At 36.7% G+C, this 21,035-nt stretch overlaps 1 protein-coding gene across 4 annotated transcripts in view; it reads left to right on the top strand.

The window, feature by feature from the left end:
- The window catches only part of Aff2 (ALF transcription elongation factor 2), a 465,019-nt gene that overhangs the window by 153,284 nt on the left and 290,700 nt on the right, over nucleotides 1-21,035 (top strand). For all 4 annotated transcript variants that reach the window (XM_015498021.2, XM_015498023.2, XM_015498020.2 and 1 more), the window contains exon 3: nucleotides 8,539-9,399. In XM_015498021.2, the coding sequence (XP_015353507.1) occupies nucleotides 8,539-9,399 (861 nt within the window). The remainder of the gene's footprint in view (nucleotides 1-8,538; nucleotides 9,400-21,035) is intronic.

Genomic DNA, 21,035 nt, shown 5'->3' with positions numbered 1-21,035 from the left:
TGACAATAGAGAAAATTTTCAAGAATTCTGATTTGAGAAGAGCATCAATTGAAGGATAGTGACTTTTGGAAAAGGATAGTTCTTAATGAGGACAGATTTGGTCAGATACTACCTCAAAGTAGAAAATAAGTTGTTTAGATTGGTGGCTAGTGAGACTAGAATCTTTCTGCCTTATTTAGAACAAGTAAGGAGTTCTTGATTGAGATACTTGGGTACCTGCCAAGTGTGGGAAACCTGACAAAGAGGCTTAGGTCACCTAAGCTACTGATTTTCAATTTGTCAGTACTAGCACAATTCATAAAAAAAAAAAAAAACATTTTTCTTATTCAAATCAATTCAATTTATATACTACATTTGTACTTAGATATATGTTTAATTGAATTAACATTAATTGAAGTCCCACTATGCACTAATCACTGTCATAGACCAATAAACAACAGGAAATAAAACACAGGCTCTGCCTTTGAGGAATTCTTCGTCCAGTGGCAGAGATCATCATGAACAAGTGATGGCCCAACTGCATGGTGACCATTAGAAGGATAGGAAGGGGAAATATCATTCCAGGGACCTTAAACGCAATTCTGGGCATGGAAAGAAGTCACTACATGTTTTGATTCAGGGCATGGCCCCAACAGGAGAGACCTACAGTTTCTAAAGATGATGTTGGGCAGTGTGGAGAGTATTAAATAAGTATAAATGATTCCTGAGTTTTTTACTTGAGAGGATGATGATATCATTGAAAATTGTTTAGGAGGAGAACATCTTGTTGTAGAGGGAAAAATGATTCAGTGAGCTGTGAGTATATTGGGTTTCAGATGCCAGTGGGATATCAAGAAAACAATACACAGTGGGCATTGAATATATGAATCTGGAGCTCATGGGAGTGGGGAAGACAGAGACTTACCTGCTATTGGCATGAAGGTGGCAGTGAAAGCTACAATAATTAATACTATCATCAAATTAGAATATAGAGTAAGAAGAGGGGAAAGACAATCCTGAGGAATAGCAGCATTTAAGAAGTAAACAGGTGGTAAAAACAAAGGCCAGGAAAAACTAAAATAGAATGATCAGCTAGGTTGGATATGAATTAGCAGAGAAATATTTAATAGAAACGAAGGGAACAAACAATTGTTGGAGGAAGGATTTGCTAGTTACAATGCATTGGATAAATCAGGAAAGACAAGGATTGTAAAGAAACTGTTGCATTTGGCAGTTGAGAATTATTATTTACATTACAGAGAGTCATTTTATTCATTGATGGTAGTCATTGTGGGAAGCCAAACTGCCAGGGTTTGGAGAATAAACAAGAAATGGTTAAGTAAAGAAAGAGAGACAGTCAATATAGACTTCATCTTGCAGAAGAGATTTTGTATGGATAAAGGAAGAAAGATAAGTTAGAAAGTAAAGTGATTAATTACATCCAGGAGGATTTTTTTTTTTTTTTTTTTTTTTTTTTTTTGCGTGAGAGAAACATGAGCATGTTTCGAGATCCATGGGAAGGAACCAACATAAGTGAAGAAGGAGAAGGTAGAGGATGTAGGGGCAGAGAGAGGTGATGCTAAGTGGAACAAATTCCCTGAGAGACTTTTAAAATACCAGTTTTAGTCAGCTTTTTTACTGATGTGACTAAAGGACCCAACCAGAACAAATGTAGAGGAGGAAAAGTTTATTTGAGGGCTCACAGTTTCAGAGGTCTTAGTCCATAAAAGGCTGGCTCCATTCCTCAGTGCTCAAGGTGAGGCTGAACATCATGGCAGGAGAGTGTGATGGAGGGAAGGAGCATCAGGGTGATCAGGAAGCATGAGAGTCTCCACTTGCCAGATACAAATATATACTCATAGCCATGCCCCAATTCCCATCTCCTCCAACCACACCCTACCACTTCAGTTAATCCCAGCAGGGATTAACTCACTGATTAGGCTAAGGCTATAACCCCAATCACTTCTCCTCCAAACTTTTTTGCATTATCTCACATGTGAACTTTTGGGGGACACCTCACATACAAACCACAACTTAGAGCATAGGTAAAGAATCTTGAGTCAGAGGTAGGAAGATGGGGATAAAACATTAGAATGAGGGAAAATAGAAAGTGGAAGGAATACTGGAATCAGAGCAGGGAGTTGTGGCCTCCATTTTTGGAGGTGAGGTCAAAGGATGATAGACAGTTTGTTTCTTCCAGAGATAAATGAGGAACGACCAAATGAATTAGTTCTACATCTTATCTTTGGATGGGTTAGAAACACAGCTCTACAGAGAGATTTTCGTCTTCAAATTCTATATCTGTTCCATCCTTAACCCTATTATGTAGTGAAGAACCCTTGATGTATTCTCCTTTCATAACTTTAAGTCACAAAGGTTCAATGGTCATGCACCTTTAGGGCGATTGCCATCTCTTAACAAGACTTTTTATATACATACATGTATATTTTTAGATGATAGCACTGTATTCTTGAGAAGATAGTTGAAAAAAATACCCATTCTCAGTGTTGTCAGAAATTTTCAAAAACCATCTGTTTTGATACTACAAGGGTACATCAGGTAGCGACACAGATGGGAACATTTAGTCTACTTCAGGGCCAGGCCTGTTGTGTGATTAGTCATTTACTGTCTTTTGTGCTTATTTATGGGGAAAAAGTCTCTATTCTTGAGTCAAAAACTATGAAGGAAAGTAATTATGCTAACAGTTTGTGACCTAGTAACTTTTTTTTTCATCCTTGCTTTGATCAGTTCTCATCTTGTGCTGTGTCCATATTCAATTTTTTTTCTGGGAAATCACTGGGACATAGTCCTCTTTTTCCCATCATGTTGTGACACTGCAGCTGTTGTGCACATCCACAGACACCCCAGACAAAGACTGAGGTGGATGTCCTTGGAGTACCTGGATGTGTCAGGGGTGATGGGAGTCCTAGAGCTGGTTAACAGTCCATTGGTAGAAATGAAGACATACCATAACTCTTCCCTGGGATAGTAGTAGAAATACTTACAAGCTGAAAATGAAAAATTCTGGTAGTGAATCAAGACTTTTGGGAATCATCTTGCTATACAAAGTGTAAACCATGACCTGATCACTTGTCTGGTATCATCAATGGTTCATCAACTAGTCGTTAGGAACTATTTCACTTTCTTGACAGAAAGAAGAAATAGTGATCTCTCATGTTCCTAGATGGTTTCTTTTCCTTTTTTGCTTTGCCTCTACCACATTCAGAATGGGAAAATGTTGACTTTCTCCAAATTTGGTTGTTGTGTGGGGGACTTCTTTCTGGGGCTTATAAGTTTGTGCTACACTATTTAAAAGGATTTCTTTAAAAGTACCTCATAAAAATGAAGATATGTTAGTGTAGATGGCTGGTAAGGAACTGGCATGCACATATTGTATGCCAGGAACTGTGCTAGGGTTTTCTGGATGTGCTTGTTTAGTTCCTTACAATAAATGGAGCACAAATTTCCCCCACGTTTTTCTTGGGGAATTTTAGGTCAGGGAAGTGAAGTGGCTTCTCTGTACCTTCATATACTCCCATGTGGTATATGTGGATTTGTACCCAATTCTTTGCGATTCTGTATCTGTAACAGGAAGTTGTTTATCTTCTGACAGGAAATCAGAAGGCTCAATAAGTTTACCTGCTAGATAACTATCAGGGAGAAGCTTCATTTCTCTAACCCATAGTTTCCTCCTTTCTGAAGTGGACCATAACAATTAATAATAATAGTAACACATTAAGGCTTTCACAGCTCAATAAGAAGGAGGAAACTGAGATGAAGAGAGGATTAAGTGCATTACCCAAAGTCATTTGTGCTAGGACAAGTAGAGGCCAGATGATCACCAAAGTTACTTTGCTGACTCACATAATTTCTTATGGAACAAATGAAAACAACCTGGAAAACCTTGCTTTGAAATCTGTAAAGTGCTACATAAATTCAATGTATTGTCATTATTATAATTAGAATAAAGAAGAAATAGCAACTTACAGCTTAGAGAAATTAACTGTAAAATATTAAATTTGGAAAAAAAGGAATTACTAAATCACATAGTTTATCCCCAATAAAATGAAAGGGAAAATGAACTTTAAAACTTCAATTGTTTTGCTTCTTTTATTAAAAAGAAATACTATGGTACAATAGCTTCCTCGCACATTAGTTTGGCAATGAAATTATACTGCTGATTTGTGTAGATAGCATTAGAAGCAAACTGAGGGAAGTTTGCATTTCCTAAAGTAATGAAAGGCAAAAAGCTTAAATGAAGGACTGCTGTTAGTCATGAGCCACAAAACAGACATGTAATTTATGCCTGAAAATACTTGGAAAATGCATTTCCTTGATGATAGAGAAATAGTGATTACTTAGAAAATAATGGCTGCAGAGGTTACCTTTAAGGAATCAACCAATTATCTAGAACGGGAAGTAAAGAATTGGCGAAATTGAAAGAAACCTATAATTGATTGAAATGGCTAAAATTCATCTTTGCCGTGTTTATGATGTTCGATCAAGACTGCCAAGAATACCTTCCTCTTTAATAGGATTACTAAGGCTCTGGAGGGTGAAAATGAACATTTAGTGTGAATCAGAAGTTGCTATGGTGTATAATGAGAGCACACTGTGTAGGAGTATATGAATGCATTTCAGGCCCCATTGGGTTTTCTATGCAGTGGATTTCATATCTACATCTTGAGAAATGGACATTGCCCATCTCCAATGGTAGGAAGGCACAGAGTTTATCTGGCTGCCTGCACTGGACTTTTAGTTGGTGATTGTTGAATAGTGGACTTCTTGAGGCCATGTGTCTATGTGTCCTCTATGCTTAACCATACCTCATGGGAATTTTGAACTTACCAGATTTTGTCAGGTCAGTGACCGTAGTAATTCCTACTTGAAGCCACAGCACTTATGTTGTGTAAAGCATATGGATCTTCCTTTAATTAGTAACTCACAAAGTGTTGCCAGTGAGCTCAACCTTGAATTGCCTGCTATGCAGTTTGTGTCACAAGTCCCTTTGAGATAGTTGCTCTCTGAGGAAGCTATCCTAAGGGAGATGACAGTTGATTCTTACAGGATATCACAGCTCTACCCCTAGGTCATAAATGCACAAGACAGCCACACACCCAGATTATATTAGCGTAGACCCTTAACTCAACACGTAGACATGTCTTCACTAAGCTAGATGTTAGTGCAATGCTTTTGCTTTTGTAGTTATCATAAGAAGCATGTGAGAAGCAGCTGTGCATCTTCTGGAAAATTGGAGGTGAAAAAATGGTTTGTTTTATTCCTCAAAGATTCTTGTAAATAAGCCAATGAGAGGTTCCTTTTCACATAAAAGGTTCCTTTTCACAGGCATTTAATGTCTCATATACTTCATTTAATGGATAAAGATATGCTTCCTTCTACGATATAAAAATAACTTGTTAACTTACGAGCTTTTCCTTTTTGATTTAGTAGCCAGGAAGCTCAGATTTCAATTTATTGTCCAGTCATACTGGCCAAGTTAGCCTAACATTTGTCTTTCTCTTTATATGCCTTTAGTCCAAGCTATTGTGATTTTTTCTTTTGATATAAACAAGGCATGAGTTATAATTTGATTGTGTCCAGTTCAGCAATAATACACTGGGTACTTAATATGCACCAGACATGGTGCTAAGTCTTGGGGATATAAAGATGAATAAAAGGTGGTCTCTGACCTTTAACAAATATATATATTTTTGAGCAAGAAAGAAATCGTAGTTGTAGTACTATATACTTTATAGTAGGTTGAATTTTAGACTTGTTCAAAAAATTTCAATTTTCCCTAAATTTTATTCACATACACGCAGTTTTAGACATTGGTCAGTTTAGAAGTACTCCTATTTTCAAACCTAGAAGTGCAAAAATTGTAAGAATGCTTCAGAAACCAAGATCATTGTAAGAGTAAACATAAATAAAGAGATGTACTTCCTCCCACTGAGGATAAGATGAACATGTCCCATCTATGTACTACTGAAACAAGAACAGTAATTTGACTTGTTTGCTTGCAAACCAATGAGACCTGTAGTTTTTCTGTCCTGAAAGAGGGGAATGACTTCTCAGGGAAATGGGGTATTATAGTGGTCTCTGCAGCACCTAAGGGCAAAGTTCTGATTTTGTAGAACTATGTTTCAACCAAAGCCATTTGGAAAATAAAAGCACTTCAAAAGGGACATGGAATGGTGTTTTCTCCTGATAGGACCCTATCTTTGGATGTAGTCAGGTATCAGTGTTACTTAGCCTTTCAGTCAAGTGACTCAGGGGTAATCTGTGGGAGGGGCCACAGCAACACTGCAGAATTTTAAAGCTTATATCAAATTCTTGCTAGGCCTTCTGCACAATGAAATTTCTTTGTTTTATATTTAGGGACTGAATAGAGAGACCGGTTTTGGCAGTTGCCCAATGGTTTATTGTGAAACTCTGTTGAAGGGTACTGCTATATGCAAAGAGTTTATTCTTGCTTTTGCTCCAAAGTAATTTCTGTCATTAAAAATAACAAACCTAGGGAGTTTTAGGAAATAAAAGTGATTTCTATTCATCTGTACCTTTTAAATATGCTTTTCAAATGTGCTTCTGAAAATGGAGTGATTATTCAGTTGAGGATTTTAGAGAATGTTAATTGTTTAATCACTACTTCAGCACGAAGGTTGCATATGATGCAATATAAGATGTTTTTGAGGATAAGCCAACTGAAATGTATTTATTAAATTTCTAAAGATTTCCATCCCCCACAAACTCCCTTAGCATATATTTAGCATACTTTTAATTAATCTTTGAAATTCATATTTTTCTAACTGCCCTCGTTTCTTTGGAAATGTCTTATATGGTTTAACACATGGTATGAGTTACAAGGAGAATGTACCAATAATGAGGCCAAGGTTTCTAGTTTGTTTCTCAGTGTGATTTTTCCTTCTTGGTATCCTTTGTTGGCTCCTCTTCTTCCCCCTGTCTCTTAAAGGTTGATGTTTCCCAGAGTTCTTGCCTGAACCCAATCTTCTCATTCTACATTTTCTTTCTCTGGGTGATTTCATTCATTTCTGGCAATTCACCATCCATCCATCTGCATATTTTCCCATCTTCACATACAGAGAACAATAAACACACAATCAAACCTAGATTTACACTGAGATATCACCAGACTTGGATAGTTAGTTAAACTCCCAATATACACCAGGAGACTGGCAGTATGAAAGCATAGGGGATACCTTAGATGTTAAACATCTCTCTTCAGTAGAAAGTGTAACAGTGGGAAGGTAGTTACCCCTCTGTTTCATAGATAGGGTGCCTATGGCTTCTGGGACCTAACGGCCACATAGGGTAGTGCCTTCTTCATTTAGTGGCCTAATTGCCTCATGGCTCCATGAATAATAGTAGCCTACTTTTGTTGTCACTTCTTGGACCAGGAAAATATATCCTAGGCAAAAACAAGTCCTTTACCCTTCTGAATTCAACACCTTATTTTGATAACCTCTTTGGCATATAAAGAGAATAACAAAAGTCATTTTTGAGGATGAACAACTGGGCTATCATCAAAGTCATTTCCAAGTATATACAGCTACCCTACATTTTTTAGTCATGAAAGCTTTGCTTTCTGTATTATAAACACCCATGCAGGAGCTTAATTATTTTAAAAAATAACACAACTGTTTTTATGGGATTAGTATATCCTACAGGGGATGGTGTAGCTAGTCTGTTGATTGTCCATAGATTGATTTGGTTGCTTCTGTAACGCCTACGCATGGAATCACTTTGAAAAGATGACTTTGTGTTGATTTACTTAAGCAACAATCTAAATTCTTGAATAATTTGTCTAAATCACTGAAAAGACACAGGAGAGCTTGAGTCACTGTTGATGAACAATTGCATCATTTCAAAGTAAATGAGTATGAATCACCAATATGTAAACACAGTTGCCCCAGAATATGTGGGCAGACACCAGTAATTTATACAGTTCTTTGATTAAAAGGAATTAGATTCAGTTTAGTCATATGTTAGCACAATTAGAAGGTGTTTAATTTCATGCCTCTTTTAAACTTGGTACAGTCAGGCTAGCAAAACTCAACTGATGTTCTTACCCATTGGGCTAAGACTTTCTCATGTATAATGTGTAGTACAAATGTTGATAGGTTCAAAACATAGATAAGTGGAATATTCCACTATAATTGCTCTGATCAGTAAGTGGAAGTTTTTAATTGTTAAGTAAAATAAAACAATTCCGCTCATCTGACCTAAAATAGAAGAATTTTTTTCTGATAAAATGAATAAATGATGTAATTGAAAACCATTCTCCCAGCAAGCATGTTTAAGTATAGGCCAGGGAATATACCAGTTGTTAATCATATTTGCTCATTCCAAGAGGCTCTTCCAATAGCATTATTGATTTCTTTTCTTACATAGCACATAAAAAGTATGAAATTAGATGACAACATGAATTTTAAAGAATCCTATCTACTAGTCTGCTTAAGGCATCTGTTTGAAGCATTAACATTAGGAAACATAAACCTATTCATTGTCTCTCCTCCCACCCCCATCTTTTTGTTATTTTAGACAAACAAAGGTGATGCCCTTGCCAACCGAGTCCAGAACACGCTGGGAAACTATGATGAAATGAAGGATTTGCTTACTAACCATTCTAATCAGAATCATCTAGTGGGAATCCCAAAGAATTCTGTGCCCCAGACTCCCATCAACAAAAATGAACCAAGCTTTTTTCCAGAACAAAAGAACCGAATGATTCCATCTCACCAGGATAATACCCACCTCACGGCACCAATGCCTCCACCTTCCGTCGTGATATTGAATTCTACTCTAATACACAGCAACAGAAAACCGAAGACTGACTGGCCACGAGACAGTCATAATCCTACCACAGTACCAGCAAGCCAGGCCAGTAGTCAGCCAAACAAGATGCAGACTTCCACACAGGATCAGCCTCAAGCAAGACTTGAAGACTTCTTTGTCTACCCCGCAGAACAGCCCCAAATTGGTGCAGTTGAAGAGTCAAACCCATCTGCAAAGGAAGACAGTAACCCCAAGTCTGGGGGAGAAGATGCTTTCAAAGAAATCTTTCAATCCAATTCTCCAGAAGATTCTGAATTTACAGTGCAAGCACCTGGGTCTCCCCTAGTGGCCTCCTCTTTATTAGCCCCTAGCAGTGGCCTTTCAGTTCAAAACTTCCCACCAGGGCTTTACTGCAAAACAAATATGGGACAGCAAAAGCCAACTGCATATGTAAGACCCATGGATGGCCAGGATCAGGCACCAGACATCTCTCCAACACTGAAACCTTCCATTGAATTTGAGAACAGCTTTGGGAATCTGTCATTTGGATCACTCTTGGATGGAAAACCCAGCACAGCCAGTTCAAAGACTAAACTGCCAAAGTTCACGATCCTTCAAACAAGTGAAGTAAGTAATTTTTAAGTTTTGTTTCCTTTTTTGGGGTACACTTTTATAACCTCTATAGCAGCTTTTATGTACCTTATTAAGCAGTATATAATAGTCTTCAAGGTCAGAGTTTGATTCTTGATCTTCTTTCACTTGTGACATCTGATTAACACTCACAAATATAGTTAAATCGCCTTTATTTGGAATAACAAAAGACAAGTTCAGTCTGAGCAAATGAAAAATAGGCATTATAAAACAGTTTGGGGAAATGTATTTGCAGCAGTATCACGTATACATTGATGACATTTGAGATTTTTGTTGGTCATAAGTAGTATAAGTTTCATGAAAAAGATTGAGTCACCATAGGTCTTCACTAGCCAATAGTATATCCTAAACCTAAAGCACAGAATTTCCTTAAGATAGAAGAATGTAAAGTGTGATTTTCTGGAACCAGAAGTTGAAGGTATTCTTTCAGAATCTTAGTCTCATGAATGTTTATAGGGCTATTCCTTGGCAAGATCTTAATGTTTCTTCTGTATTCCTCAGTCTTCCCTTCTGCATTACCTTCTCCCCTTCTGTCAAAGCAAAAGGTACTGTGGTCAACCAAATCCTATTGAGTTTAGAATAACTAAGTATCCTACCTGTCTCAGGAATCATTGTCTTGTTAAAGAGAAATCCAGAGGGACCATGACCTCTCCCACAGAAATGACTCATGACTCACTGTGTGTGTGTGTGTGTGTGTGTGTGTGTGTGTGTTTGGGGGATATATATTGGGTTTCCTTCCAAACATCACTGTATAAGTGGCTATGTACTGCATCTCAGTGCTTGATTGGAAGAAGTCACTGCCTATAGATTGGATTCCTGTTGCTGGTGAATAAAGACTTGAATGGAGACAGAGAAGAAAGCAGATTCCAATTCTTACTCAGTAGGAGTGACAGGCAATCTATGAATTGTTACAGATTCCAAGTTAGGTTGTCTAAATTAGAAAAGTCAGACCCCATGAGCCCTATAGCTCTTCTGACTTTATTCATCCTCAGTAGATGTGATGATTTCAGTGGACCATGGGAGCAGAAAGAAAGGAAGGGAGGCCCGTTACTGTTGGTTGTATTGTCTGGATGAATGTTTTTAATATTGTTTTATTTCTGAGGCCAATTTTCTTTTTGTATCATCATTTCTCAAGTCTTATTAAGCTTCCTCCTCAGTATGTCTCCAGTCTGTCACCTCTTCTCCACCCTCACTCCCTTCAAACTACCTGGAGGCAAATCTTTCACCTGGCCTGCTATGCTAGCCCCTCCTCACCAGTCTCCCTCCCTCTAGTATCACTTTTCTTTCTAACCATTATTCATATAGGTGATCTAGCAGGCGGATCAGACCATGCCAGTCCCCCCTTTTAACTCCTCAATGCCTTCTTATCACTTCTAGGAAATAGTCAAACTTTCCTAGTCCCTCATACAGGGCTCTTTACTCTGACTTCATATTCCCTGTAGCCCCATATTTCACCACTTTGTCATACAAAGATGAAATCCCAGCCTATGGAGCCACCCATGTTTCCCTATCATGTCATGCTTTATCACTCTTCCTTGCTTTTTTGCCTGCTGTCCTTTAAGTTATAATGCCTTTTGCCACTCTTACTTTGTCTTCCTGGTAGAGTCCTGTTTTTCCTTAAGGTCTGCTCAGTCATTACTTTCTCTGTGAAAGATTGCCTTTTCTCCCAGCTTCCTCTGAGCGATGCTATTAGCTTGTTATATACGTCCTGACTGGCACTTATTTCATTGTATTGTATTTACTTGTTTATGTGTCTGTCACCTCCACTAGACTGTAAGCTCCTTGAGAGCAAGGAATAGCTCATTCTTCATTGTATCTCAAGTGCTTAGCAAATATTTGCTACATAGTAGATATTCAATAAATGTTTGTTGAATGAATGAATTTCAAAAATGGTTACTTGATTATATTTTCAAAGCCATAATGTTAATCAGATAACATGAAAAAGGTAAACAAGCTAGACAATTCATCCTCAGCTGTGTTTCTCTAATTCTATTCTATCTGGATGCGTCTTACTCTGTTCTACTCCTGTGTAGTCATTAAGAAATCCCAATACTAATTTCTATGGTATGATTTAATATTGGGTGTTAATACTTAAAAATCAAAAAAGATCTTTTTTTTGAAAAAAAGAAGACTATAATGGAAAAAATAAAACTCTAATAATATACTGTACTGAAAAAAACAAGAACACTATAATGGGAGATTGGGGTGTCATTCTTGTCCCTTCCCTTGCCCTGGTATCTCTTGTTATTCACTCCTTACACAGTAGTGCTATCACTCAGGACTGGTCTAGAAATAGCAGTGCTCCATAAGGCAGTCTGCTAGCCTGTTTCCATACCTCATTAGTGAACTGACAGGTTGCAGACCCAGTCAGATCCCTTCGGTTGTAATCCTCTGTTATACATTCACAAAATGGCTGACCCAGATTCAGAAATGCCTTCATGTTTTCACTCAGTGCTCCAGCACACCAATGAGAGGTACATTTTCAAACAGAAGATGAGCTGTCATCAACCCTGGAGATGATTATCCAAGGAGCAGCCTATGTGCATGCAACTGTTAGGGATGATACAAATAGACTTTGGTGGAGCTTTGTATGAAAAATGGGTCAGGTGTAAGAAAATCATGATAGGAAATCAGTGAAGAGAGATTTTATTTTAAAATATGGATCTCAATGAAGGATTTTAAGGAGAGGTAGAGAGAAGCTTAGGGCTCTAACATCAGGGTGATATACAGAATTCAGGAGCAATGTGAAAACCAAAATATGAGAAAAGAAAATGAGAGGTTAGAAAGCCCAACAGAGAGCTTAGAAGGGTGTAGATTAAAATGTGGGCATAAATATAGACAGGTTGGAGCATTATGGAGCTTTGAACTTAATGGAATTTATGTGGCTAAAATTCTGACCAAGTCTGAAAATTCACCCTATTAAATCTTGATGCACTTTCAAAAGCACTTAGCATTAGAATCCAGCCCCAGTTCCTGGCGCCAGGAATTCCAGGCCCTGGGTTCCGGGTCCCTAGTCAGAGTAGCCATCTTTGATGAGTGGTAGCATTACTTGGAGTTATTACCAAAAAGGCTTTTCTAGAGCGCAATCACAGTATTTCCTCCTCTTCAACTGAGAGGAGGTTGACATGTTGTATTAGAGGAGTGCATTTGGGGTAGGAGGGAACAGGGAGAGTTGTATGACCAGAAAACATAGCATTCTAAGATATTCATATCAGCAGATGAGATTATATTTGTGAATTGAGAGATTAAACACTATTATTGAAATTTGGTACATGTTTGTCTTTCTGTGTCCACATTTATTTATGTTAATATTTGTGTATAGACTTATATACAATGAGGATTTGTTTTATTTCATAAGAAAAATAATTAACTTTGAAACATTTTTATACTTCTTAAAATTCCTATATCAGCAATGAAGATATTAGAAGTTTATTAGAAGCCTAACCAACTTTATTGCAAAGAGTCAACTTTTCAACTGAGGAATGTTATTTAAACAATAATTTGTTTAAAATTTTTATATTATAGAATTTATGCACATTCCAGACAACCAAACAAACAAAAAGGTAATGTGTTCTCTATTTGTGTTTAGAAGAATTTCTGGGAACTGCATTGGAAAACAGTAAAAGGCATATTTGTATCAAGTGGAAACTGAGGGTTGCTTGCACATGGTATTTTATTAGGAAATGAATTTATTAATAAATGTAGCATTATACATGATTTCATTACAGATGTTTTTGTTTATTTTTACCTTAGGATAAAAATCTGCCAGTGTAGATACCTGTGCATTTTGGTGTAATTTGTTATTACTGCAGTTTGATAAATAAATAATTGAATGCAAATGAAGAATTCAATGCCTCACATTAAGCGTCTCAATCCTATGCCAATAAGCCTTTGAAAGTACAATATTGGGCTGGCACTGTAGCTCAGTGGTAGAGCACTTGCCTAGCATGTGAGAGGCACTGGGTTCGATTCTCAGCACCACATACCAATAAATGAATAAAAATAAAGGTCCATCAGCATCTAAATTTTAAAAAAAAGAAAGTACAATATTAATGCGTGGAATGTCATCATCCTAAAGGTTTATTTGCTTTACATGCTATTCTTGGCTGTGATCTAGGCCATCTGAGGCTCTAATTGCCTCAAAACTAGGAACCACTTACAAAAATGTAATGGAACTCATATGGTATTATTTTAGCATATTTTAGTGGGTCACTTTGCCAACCAGCTGAAAAATTATCATTCTCATTTGTGACTATGCCTGTTTTATTTTATACCCTATGCAGTAGATAATGAGAATACAATTAGTTTTATTTATTGTGAAGTACATAGTAAGCTGAGGCTCCTTGTGTGAGAACTGCAGAAAATGCTACAATCTTATCATTAGTGTTTTGGGAGTGTCTGTGCAGCAATACAAAAGTGGTAGAGGCAACTCCTTCAAAGAACTAAAGGCAATTTTCATTTGATGTATATAACAAGATTTTTGGTCTATTTTATGGAAATAAAATAGTATTCCACCTCAGGCTATAGCTGGTCTAATGTCAATCCCATCAAGAATGAAGGGAGACACCTTTGAATGTCCTTTCACTTTCAGAGTGACTATAACTGCACAGATGCTTGACTATAACATCTATCCATAGATGTGCAGAATCCAGAATGCTTCATACACTCCCTATGTCATTTTATACCCTGATGGTTGCTTTTAGCTTATGCTTTTTTACTAATCTTCCAACTCCAGTGTAATTGGTATTCAAATTCATTTTCCTTACCACAACTTTGCATTCTCCCACTAACTTGAGTATCTCCTTAAGCCAAAAGAAGTGGCCCCAGCAGGGCATCTGAAAAGGATAGTATTATTATTCCAAGGAAACATTGAGTTTTGTGTTTGATGGTTGGAGATGATAATGGAGGATTCAATTAAGATTGGATAGGAAAGGTATCCTGAGGAGACAAAGGGGAATGAAGGGAAGGAAGGGGTATGGGAATAGGAAAGGCAATAGAATAAATTGGACATAACTTTCCTATGTTCATATATAAATACACTAGAATGAAACTCCACATTATGTACACCCACAAGAATGGTATCGTAATTAGAATAAGATATACTCCATGTATGTATAATATGTCAAAATACACCCTATTGTGATGTATATATGAAAAGAACAAATGAAAAGAATAATCTGAGGTAGAAAAAGAATGAATGGATTGTATCTTTGAATTTGGCCTTGAATACTAGGTGAAATTATGAATCTGGAGGGCAGTTCATTATGTGTGTGCATTAGTTATGAATGGAGAGAGTGGGTATAAATAAATGAAGTGAGATAATAAAACACATATTTAGAAGAGAGGCCAGTTTTTCTGTGTTGAGGGTTTTTAGAATCTAAGTGAGCTCGGGATTGAATTCACAGGCAATGTGGAAGCCAGAGTGTGGTATTAAACTTGACACTCCAGTTTCCTGGATTCATGGGTGACCTAGGAGTTGACATAAGTCAGTTTCCTTCACCAGTTCAAGCACTGCATTCTGAACTCTCCTGGTTTGTTCTCTACTGCCTTAGAAGGAAGTGCATATCCTTTTGTCTTCTGAATACCTCAGTTCTTCCTCTATGAGCTTTCTAAAGGCTCTTTCTAAAATAATGCTGAAATGGCTGCTGTATACCCTGCTTTCCTTCTCCAGGAATACCTGTCTCTCATTCATTCCCTTTCCTTTCCATTCGCTCATTAGTATTATTGAAACTCAGTGATAGAGCTCCAACATTGGCAAATTAAAGAACATGCAGTTGAGTATTTTTTTGTTTGCTCCTTCTCATCTCTTCAAGTATCATTCTTTCTCACATATATTCTTTAACTTTCCAAAGTTGTTTATAAGTGATTCTAGCCATTATCTTAAGAACATTGTCCATGATTTCAGCATTCCATTTTTAAAATATAGCAGAGAGCATTTGGTTTTTCTGTGTCTGTCTTTGCTCTTAAATCCTTTGTCACTTTTAATATTTTATGTTGAAGTCAAAAGATTATTTTGTTCTTATTCTATAATAAAACTACAAGTATTATGTTATACAAATTTAAGTCATCATTATTAATAATGATATAACTTAAGGCATCACTATTAATATCTTTGTGATTATTCATGAAATGGCTAAAAGCAAATCTTTATGAGAAGAAACATGTAGAATATCGCACATATTTGAGTGAGGTATATTGACAGGTGGGCTCCACTTCTGGCCTTGACTTGGTTTAGGAACTTGAGTTATTTTATTTTTCTAGGTGTCTTATTATATGAACTTAAACTAGTTAATCAGTGAGATTTATCCCATCTCTAAATCTATGAATATGTGCTTCTCCTTCCCAAACTAACTTGATTGTAAAATAACTTCAGCCATTCTCTCCTCCACCCATCCCCCTTTCAAGAGGATCCACATTGGAACAGCATGGAGGGCTCTGAGCCCTGTCTGTACATCTCTTGTTACCACCTTTTAGAAGAGTATAGAAATTTTTAAGACAAGGTAAATATGGGAAAACAGAATTGGCTACTTTTAGAGAATGGCTGGCAATTCAGCCTGGAGCATTTTTATATTCCAACATTTATAATAAATATATGAAGCATTTCATTAGAAAACAGCAATCTGAAGATATATCAACTACCCTTCTAATCCTTTTGTCACCACCCACTAAAATAAGGGAAATAATTTGTACTTTTACATTACTCCTAGAAAAATATTTTGACAGATTCAGTATGCAGTAAAGTGATAAACTTTTGTTCTGTGTGTTCCAAATCATTCTGTTACCACTGCATATATTGATTAGTTCAGTACTTTCTGAGCCAGTCATAGTAATAGGACTGCTCTCATTCCACATTAAAGAAAAAGAAAAATTGACAGGTAGATAACCATATTGATTCAATGCAAATACTAAATGCAAGGGGCTCTAGAGATGAGTTATAAAACTCTTTATGGATTATTGTAAGTCTGTTTAGTATTTTGTAATTAGCATGAAAGCAAATAATATTTAATTAAACATCCTTTAAAATGTACTATACTTTGATTACCAAATTGAGCTTATAATATAGGTGATGATAACAAAAACTTAGTACAATTATACTATATTATTTACAAATGCCTTCACATATGTTATCTTATTTTGATCCAGTCTTGACTGGATCTTAGATTGTAATTACACCCTTTGACAAAAGTAGAACCTTAGGTCAGATGGACAGCCATTGGCCATACTGGGACTAAAGCCCAAGTTTCCACTACCATTTGCATGATGGCATTTGGTGTATCAAATTCAACTGTATATGAATAGGTTAATTTTCTAAAAGTAGCTTCTCTGCTCTCACATAAGGGGTAAGTACATAATGAGCAGAATCCAGCTTAAGTTAAAATTCCCTTGCTGGGTTCATATTTCAAAAGTTTGGGGCTGAAGACACCAAAAGAGCAATTTTTCTTGTGGTATTACAGGTTACAGTCATGTGTTTTTCATTTACAAATATGGTGAGAAGTAGTGTTTTTGCAATATTACTAAATGAATAACATATGACACAACTTGTTAGAGGCCCTTTTCTTGATTCATAAGGCTTTTGAGTTTTTGTCTTTTTGGTGAGATGACTTTAGCAGAATAGTCAGACAGCATAGCTAAAAAATCAGGATTTCTGTGGCTGAAACACAGTCACCCTCATGATGTGCCTTAGATGTAAATGAAAGGTCAGTAAAAAGTAGGCATACAAACTATTGAGAGGAATAAGACTTCTCTCAAGTGTTTGAGCCCCCAGAATAGATTAATTTCAAAACCTGTTTAGAATCATGAGACAGAAAAAGTGTTAGCGAGGTGCAATCAAGATGCTTGAATTGTTTTTTCGTATGTGCTAAGTACGTGAGTCTCACTGTACCTCAGCAAAAGAAATCCAGACTGCCTATTTCAGAAAATTACTATGAGAATAAATGAACTAAGTAGCTGTGAAATGTCTGGAAAGTTTATAAGACAAAGCAAAAGATGTATTAGTTACCTGTAGCTGCAATAACAAAGGATCACAATCTTGGAGGTTTCAGAACAATAGAAATTTATTATCCTGGTTTTGGAGGCTAGGAGTCCAAAACGTTGTCAGGGCCAAGCTCTTTCCAAAAATGTTAGAGAAGAATATTTCTTACTCTTTATTTTGTTTTAAATTTTATTTTTGTCCAGTAAGTTCTTTTTAATTTAATTTTATTTTTTTAATTTGTTCTAATTAGTTATACATGACAGTAGAATGTATCTTGACATGTTGTACACAAATGGAGCACAACTTATTATTCCTCTGGATGTACATGGTGCAGAGTCACTCCAGTAGTGTAATAATACATGTATATACGGTAATAATGTCCATCTCATTTCACTGTATTTCCATCCCCACAGCCCCTCCTATCCCCTCACTCTCCTCTACACAATCCAAAGTTCCTTCATTCTTCCCTACCAACCCCACAATGGATCAGCATCCATTTATCAGAGAAAACATTCAGCCTTTGTTTTTTGGGGGGTTTGGCTTATTTCTTAGTCTTTAAATAGCTTCTCTTAGCCCAGGCTTTCCTTGGCTTGTAGTGATATCACTCCAATCTCTGCCTAAGCATTCACCTGGCTACCTTCTCTGGATGTCTATGCCAGATGTCTGTGCCCTCTTCTTCTAAGGACATCAGCTCATAGACTTTAGATCCTACCTTATATCACAGAAGGTTTTGCCTTAATCCTTTACTAACTATATTGGCAAAGCCCACATTTACAAATAAGGTCCCATTCTGGGCTGAGTGACCATGAATATTAGGGCGACCCTACTGAACGTACTCCAAGAGAGTTCAATCTTCAGAAATGTCTATATTAATAATGAAGGCATTCTAGGTATTGTCCACTATAAGTAGGTGAAGCCAGTCTTCAGGATGGAGATGAGCCACCTCATCTCAGAACCAACCCAGTTTTAGTCTGCAGTAGTTCTGAACCAAAATGTCTTTGGGTTCTTCACTTGACTGTGCCTATGTGAAAGACAATTATCATGGACAAACTGTTTAAATACAGTTGTGTGAAAATGATTTTTAAAAATATTTTAGTGCAGTAATTAGTATAAAATTATTTTCCAATTAATTAATCAAGAAAATATCGGTGTGATTGATATGATTATGAACTAAAGCCATGTGGGCAAACATTTTCTGAAAAGTAACTGTTTTGCACTTTACGGGCTATATGGCCTCTATCTCTCTGTCACAAATACTTATCATTATAGCTTGAAAACTGCCATAGCCAATAAGTAAATGAATACGGCTGCATTCCAATAAAATTTCATATATGTAGCTGGGCAAAATGGCTCACACCTGTAATCCCAGCAACTTCAGAGGCTGAAGTAAGAGCAACTTAGTAAGACCCTGTTTAAATATAAAAATATAACAGGGGGTGGGGACGTAGGTCAGTGATAAAGTGCCCCTGGGTTCAATCCCCAGTACCACAAGAACCAAAAAAACAAAGAAAACAACTTCATATATGAGTGCTGAAACTTGAATATCACATATTTCCTTGTATCTTGAAATCTTCTTTTGATCTCTTCAAACCATCTTTGAGTATAAGAAACATTCTTAACTTGAAAGCCTTAGGAAAACAGGCAGCAGGCTGGATTTTTCTGGCAAAAATTAACTTTGCTGTGGACCCCTGAATTAGAACTGGACCACATTTTAGACAGCAAAAAATATTTCATTTGTTGTGCCTGTCACCAACAGGAAGATGACTTTGAGCAGAGATGGGGAGGAAGGCCAGCCTTTCAACTGTGGACACCAGAATCCTGAAGTCAGGAGAAGTGTCTAGAGTAGAAAGAGAATTGACCAGTAGAGTAGAGGATTCCCTCAGCCCACAGGCAGGTGGATGCAAATGCTTTACACCCAGTATTAGAAATACTCTTCAATACCACAAATCACTCTCCCTAGTCAGTAGGTCTTTTTCCTTAGTGACTCAGGGGATGAAGGTCATTTTGCCTTTTGTATTGTTAGAATTTGAGTACAGGAAAACATTTCCTTGCCTAGGCTTGTGCTCACAATCACAGGATGCAAGAAGGTGACCTGAGAGATAACTACTCAAAAGAAGAAAGTCCTATATTTTTTTCAAGAGAATAGAAGGGCTAAGGCCAAACCCAATTGGGATTCTGGAATCCCTTATACATCAAAAGGATCATAGTATGTAATTGACTTGGGCATGGTGAGGTAGGATTTTCTAACATTCTAGGAAGAGCAAATACTCTTACAGACTATGAGACTTTGGATTAAATTAGGTGACAATGGTTAGATGGGGTTAAAATATTGGTGGTGTGTGGCAAAACCTAAAGGATTCTCATAGCTGGTGTGTATGTGTTTTTGCATATATGTGTACATACCTGCATGTGTCACATGTCCATGTTTCTCTTTCAAGGGCTCAAGAAAGCCGGTTAAACTTTAAATGGAGAAAGTTAGAGAATGTTGACTTTCTTGGTACATTCTAAGGTTTTTGCTCAGGATCCAAGGCAGTACCTATATTCTGATATGGCATCAAATGAAATAATTGTAGGAGAAATCATCTATTTAGTAAACGCTTTAAATATGAGATGAAGTTGACCTAAGCTTTGAGAAACACATGGGTTGATAGATAAAGGAGGTTGTATCATAACAAGATTAAATTGACAACAATGAATACTTCAGTGTTGTTGGAGTTTCAAATACCATGTTTCTTCTTATATAAGGTTATCATGACAGCTCACTGCTTAAAGCATATGTCATAGTGTAATATTGTAAATATGTTGCAATTCTGTTAAAAATATTAATATTGGGAGAAGCAGCTGCCATGTTATAAAGTTTCAGGTATCACTATTCACATAGTAAATGTTTTGAATGATTACTACTGGTTCTTTGGCCTTCATATGCCAGTCAGGATTGCCTATATTCATCCAGACCTAGATGCAAACTTACTGGGAAAGCCACTTTCCTCTGGAAGATTCAGAGATGCTTTCCCTGGATACCTGATGAAAATGCTAACTAGGATACTCATCCTGAATTGGGTCTTCCTATGTGTTCTCTCCTGTGAGCTGAGGTCTCCAAAATCCTTTTCTGTAGCTATACTCTGTTTATTTGAAGAAATATAGTCTTCATATCCTTGTAAGTTTGGAATATCTCACTTCCCTTTCCAGTAGAGATTGATAAGTTTAAAAAGGACCCATCTATAGACATCAGTCTGAATACACAATTTATCAAGTGGTGTTGTTGAATACTAGAAGACAGCAATTGGCCCAAGGACAAATTGAAAAAAAAAAAAAAACTATTGTTAACATTTTAAGTTGTCACCATGAATCGTATCCATTGCTGGAAACATTAATTAGAAGACAGTATCTATAAAACTCCATATCTTCTTTTGTCCATTCATTTTATTTATTCATTCATCCAATGGAATTTTACTGAGTGTCCATTGTGTGCCACATAATATGCTAGAAGCTGGAAAACAGATGATGGCATCTCAGCGTTGCTTCATTTTGAGTGGTTTGATTCAGAGCTTATGGATACAAAAATAAAAACAAAAAAATCATAGTGAAAATATAATAGAAGAGTGTTCAGTATTCCATGAGAGTAGAGAATGTCTAAGAG

Source organism: Marmota marmota, unplaced genomic scaffold, assembly GCF_001458135.2.
Source record: "Marmota marmota marmota unplaced genomic scaffold, marMar, whole genome shotgun sequence".
NCBI lineage: Eukaryota > Metazoa > Chordata > Mammalia > Rodentia > Sciuridae > Marmota > Marmota marmota.
The sequence above is the reverse complement of the archived record's forward strand: the minus strand, read 5'-3'. Positions and strand labels throughout refer to the sequence as shown.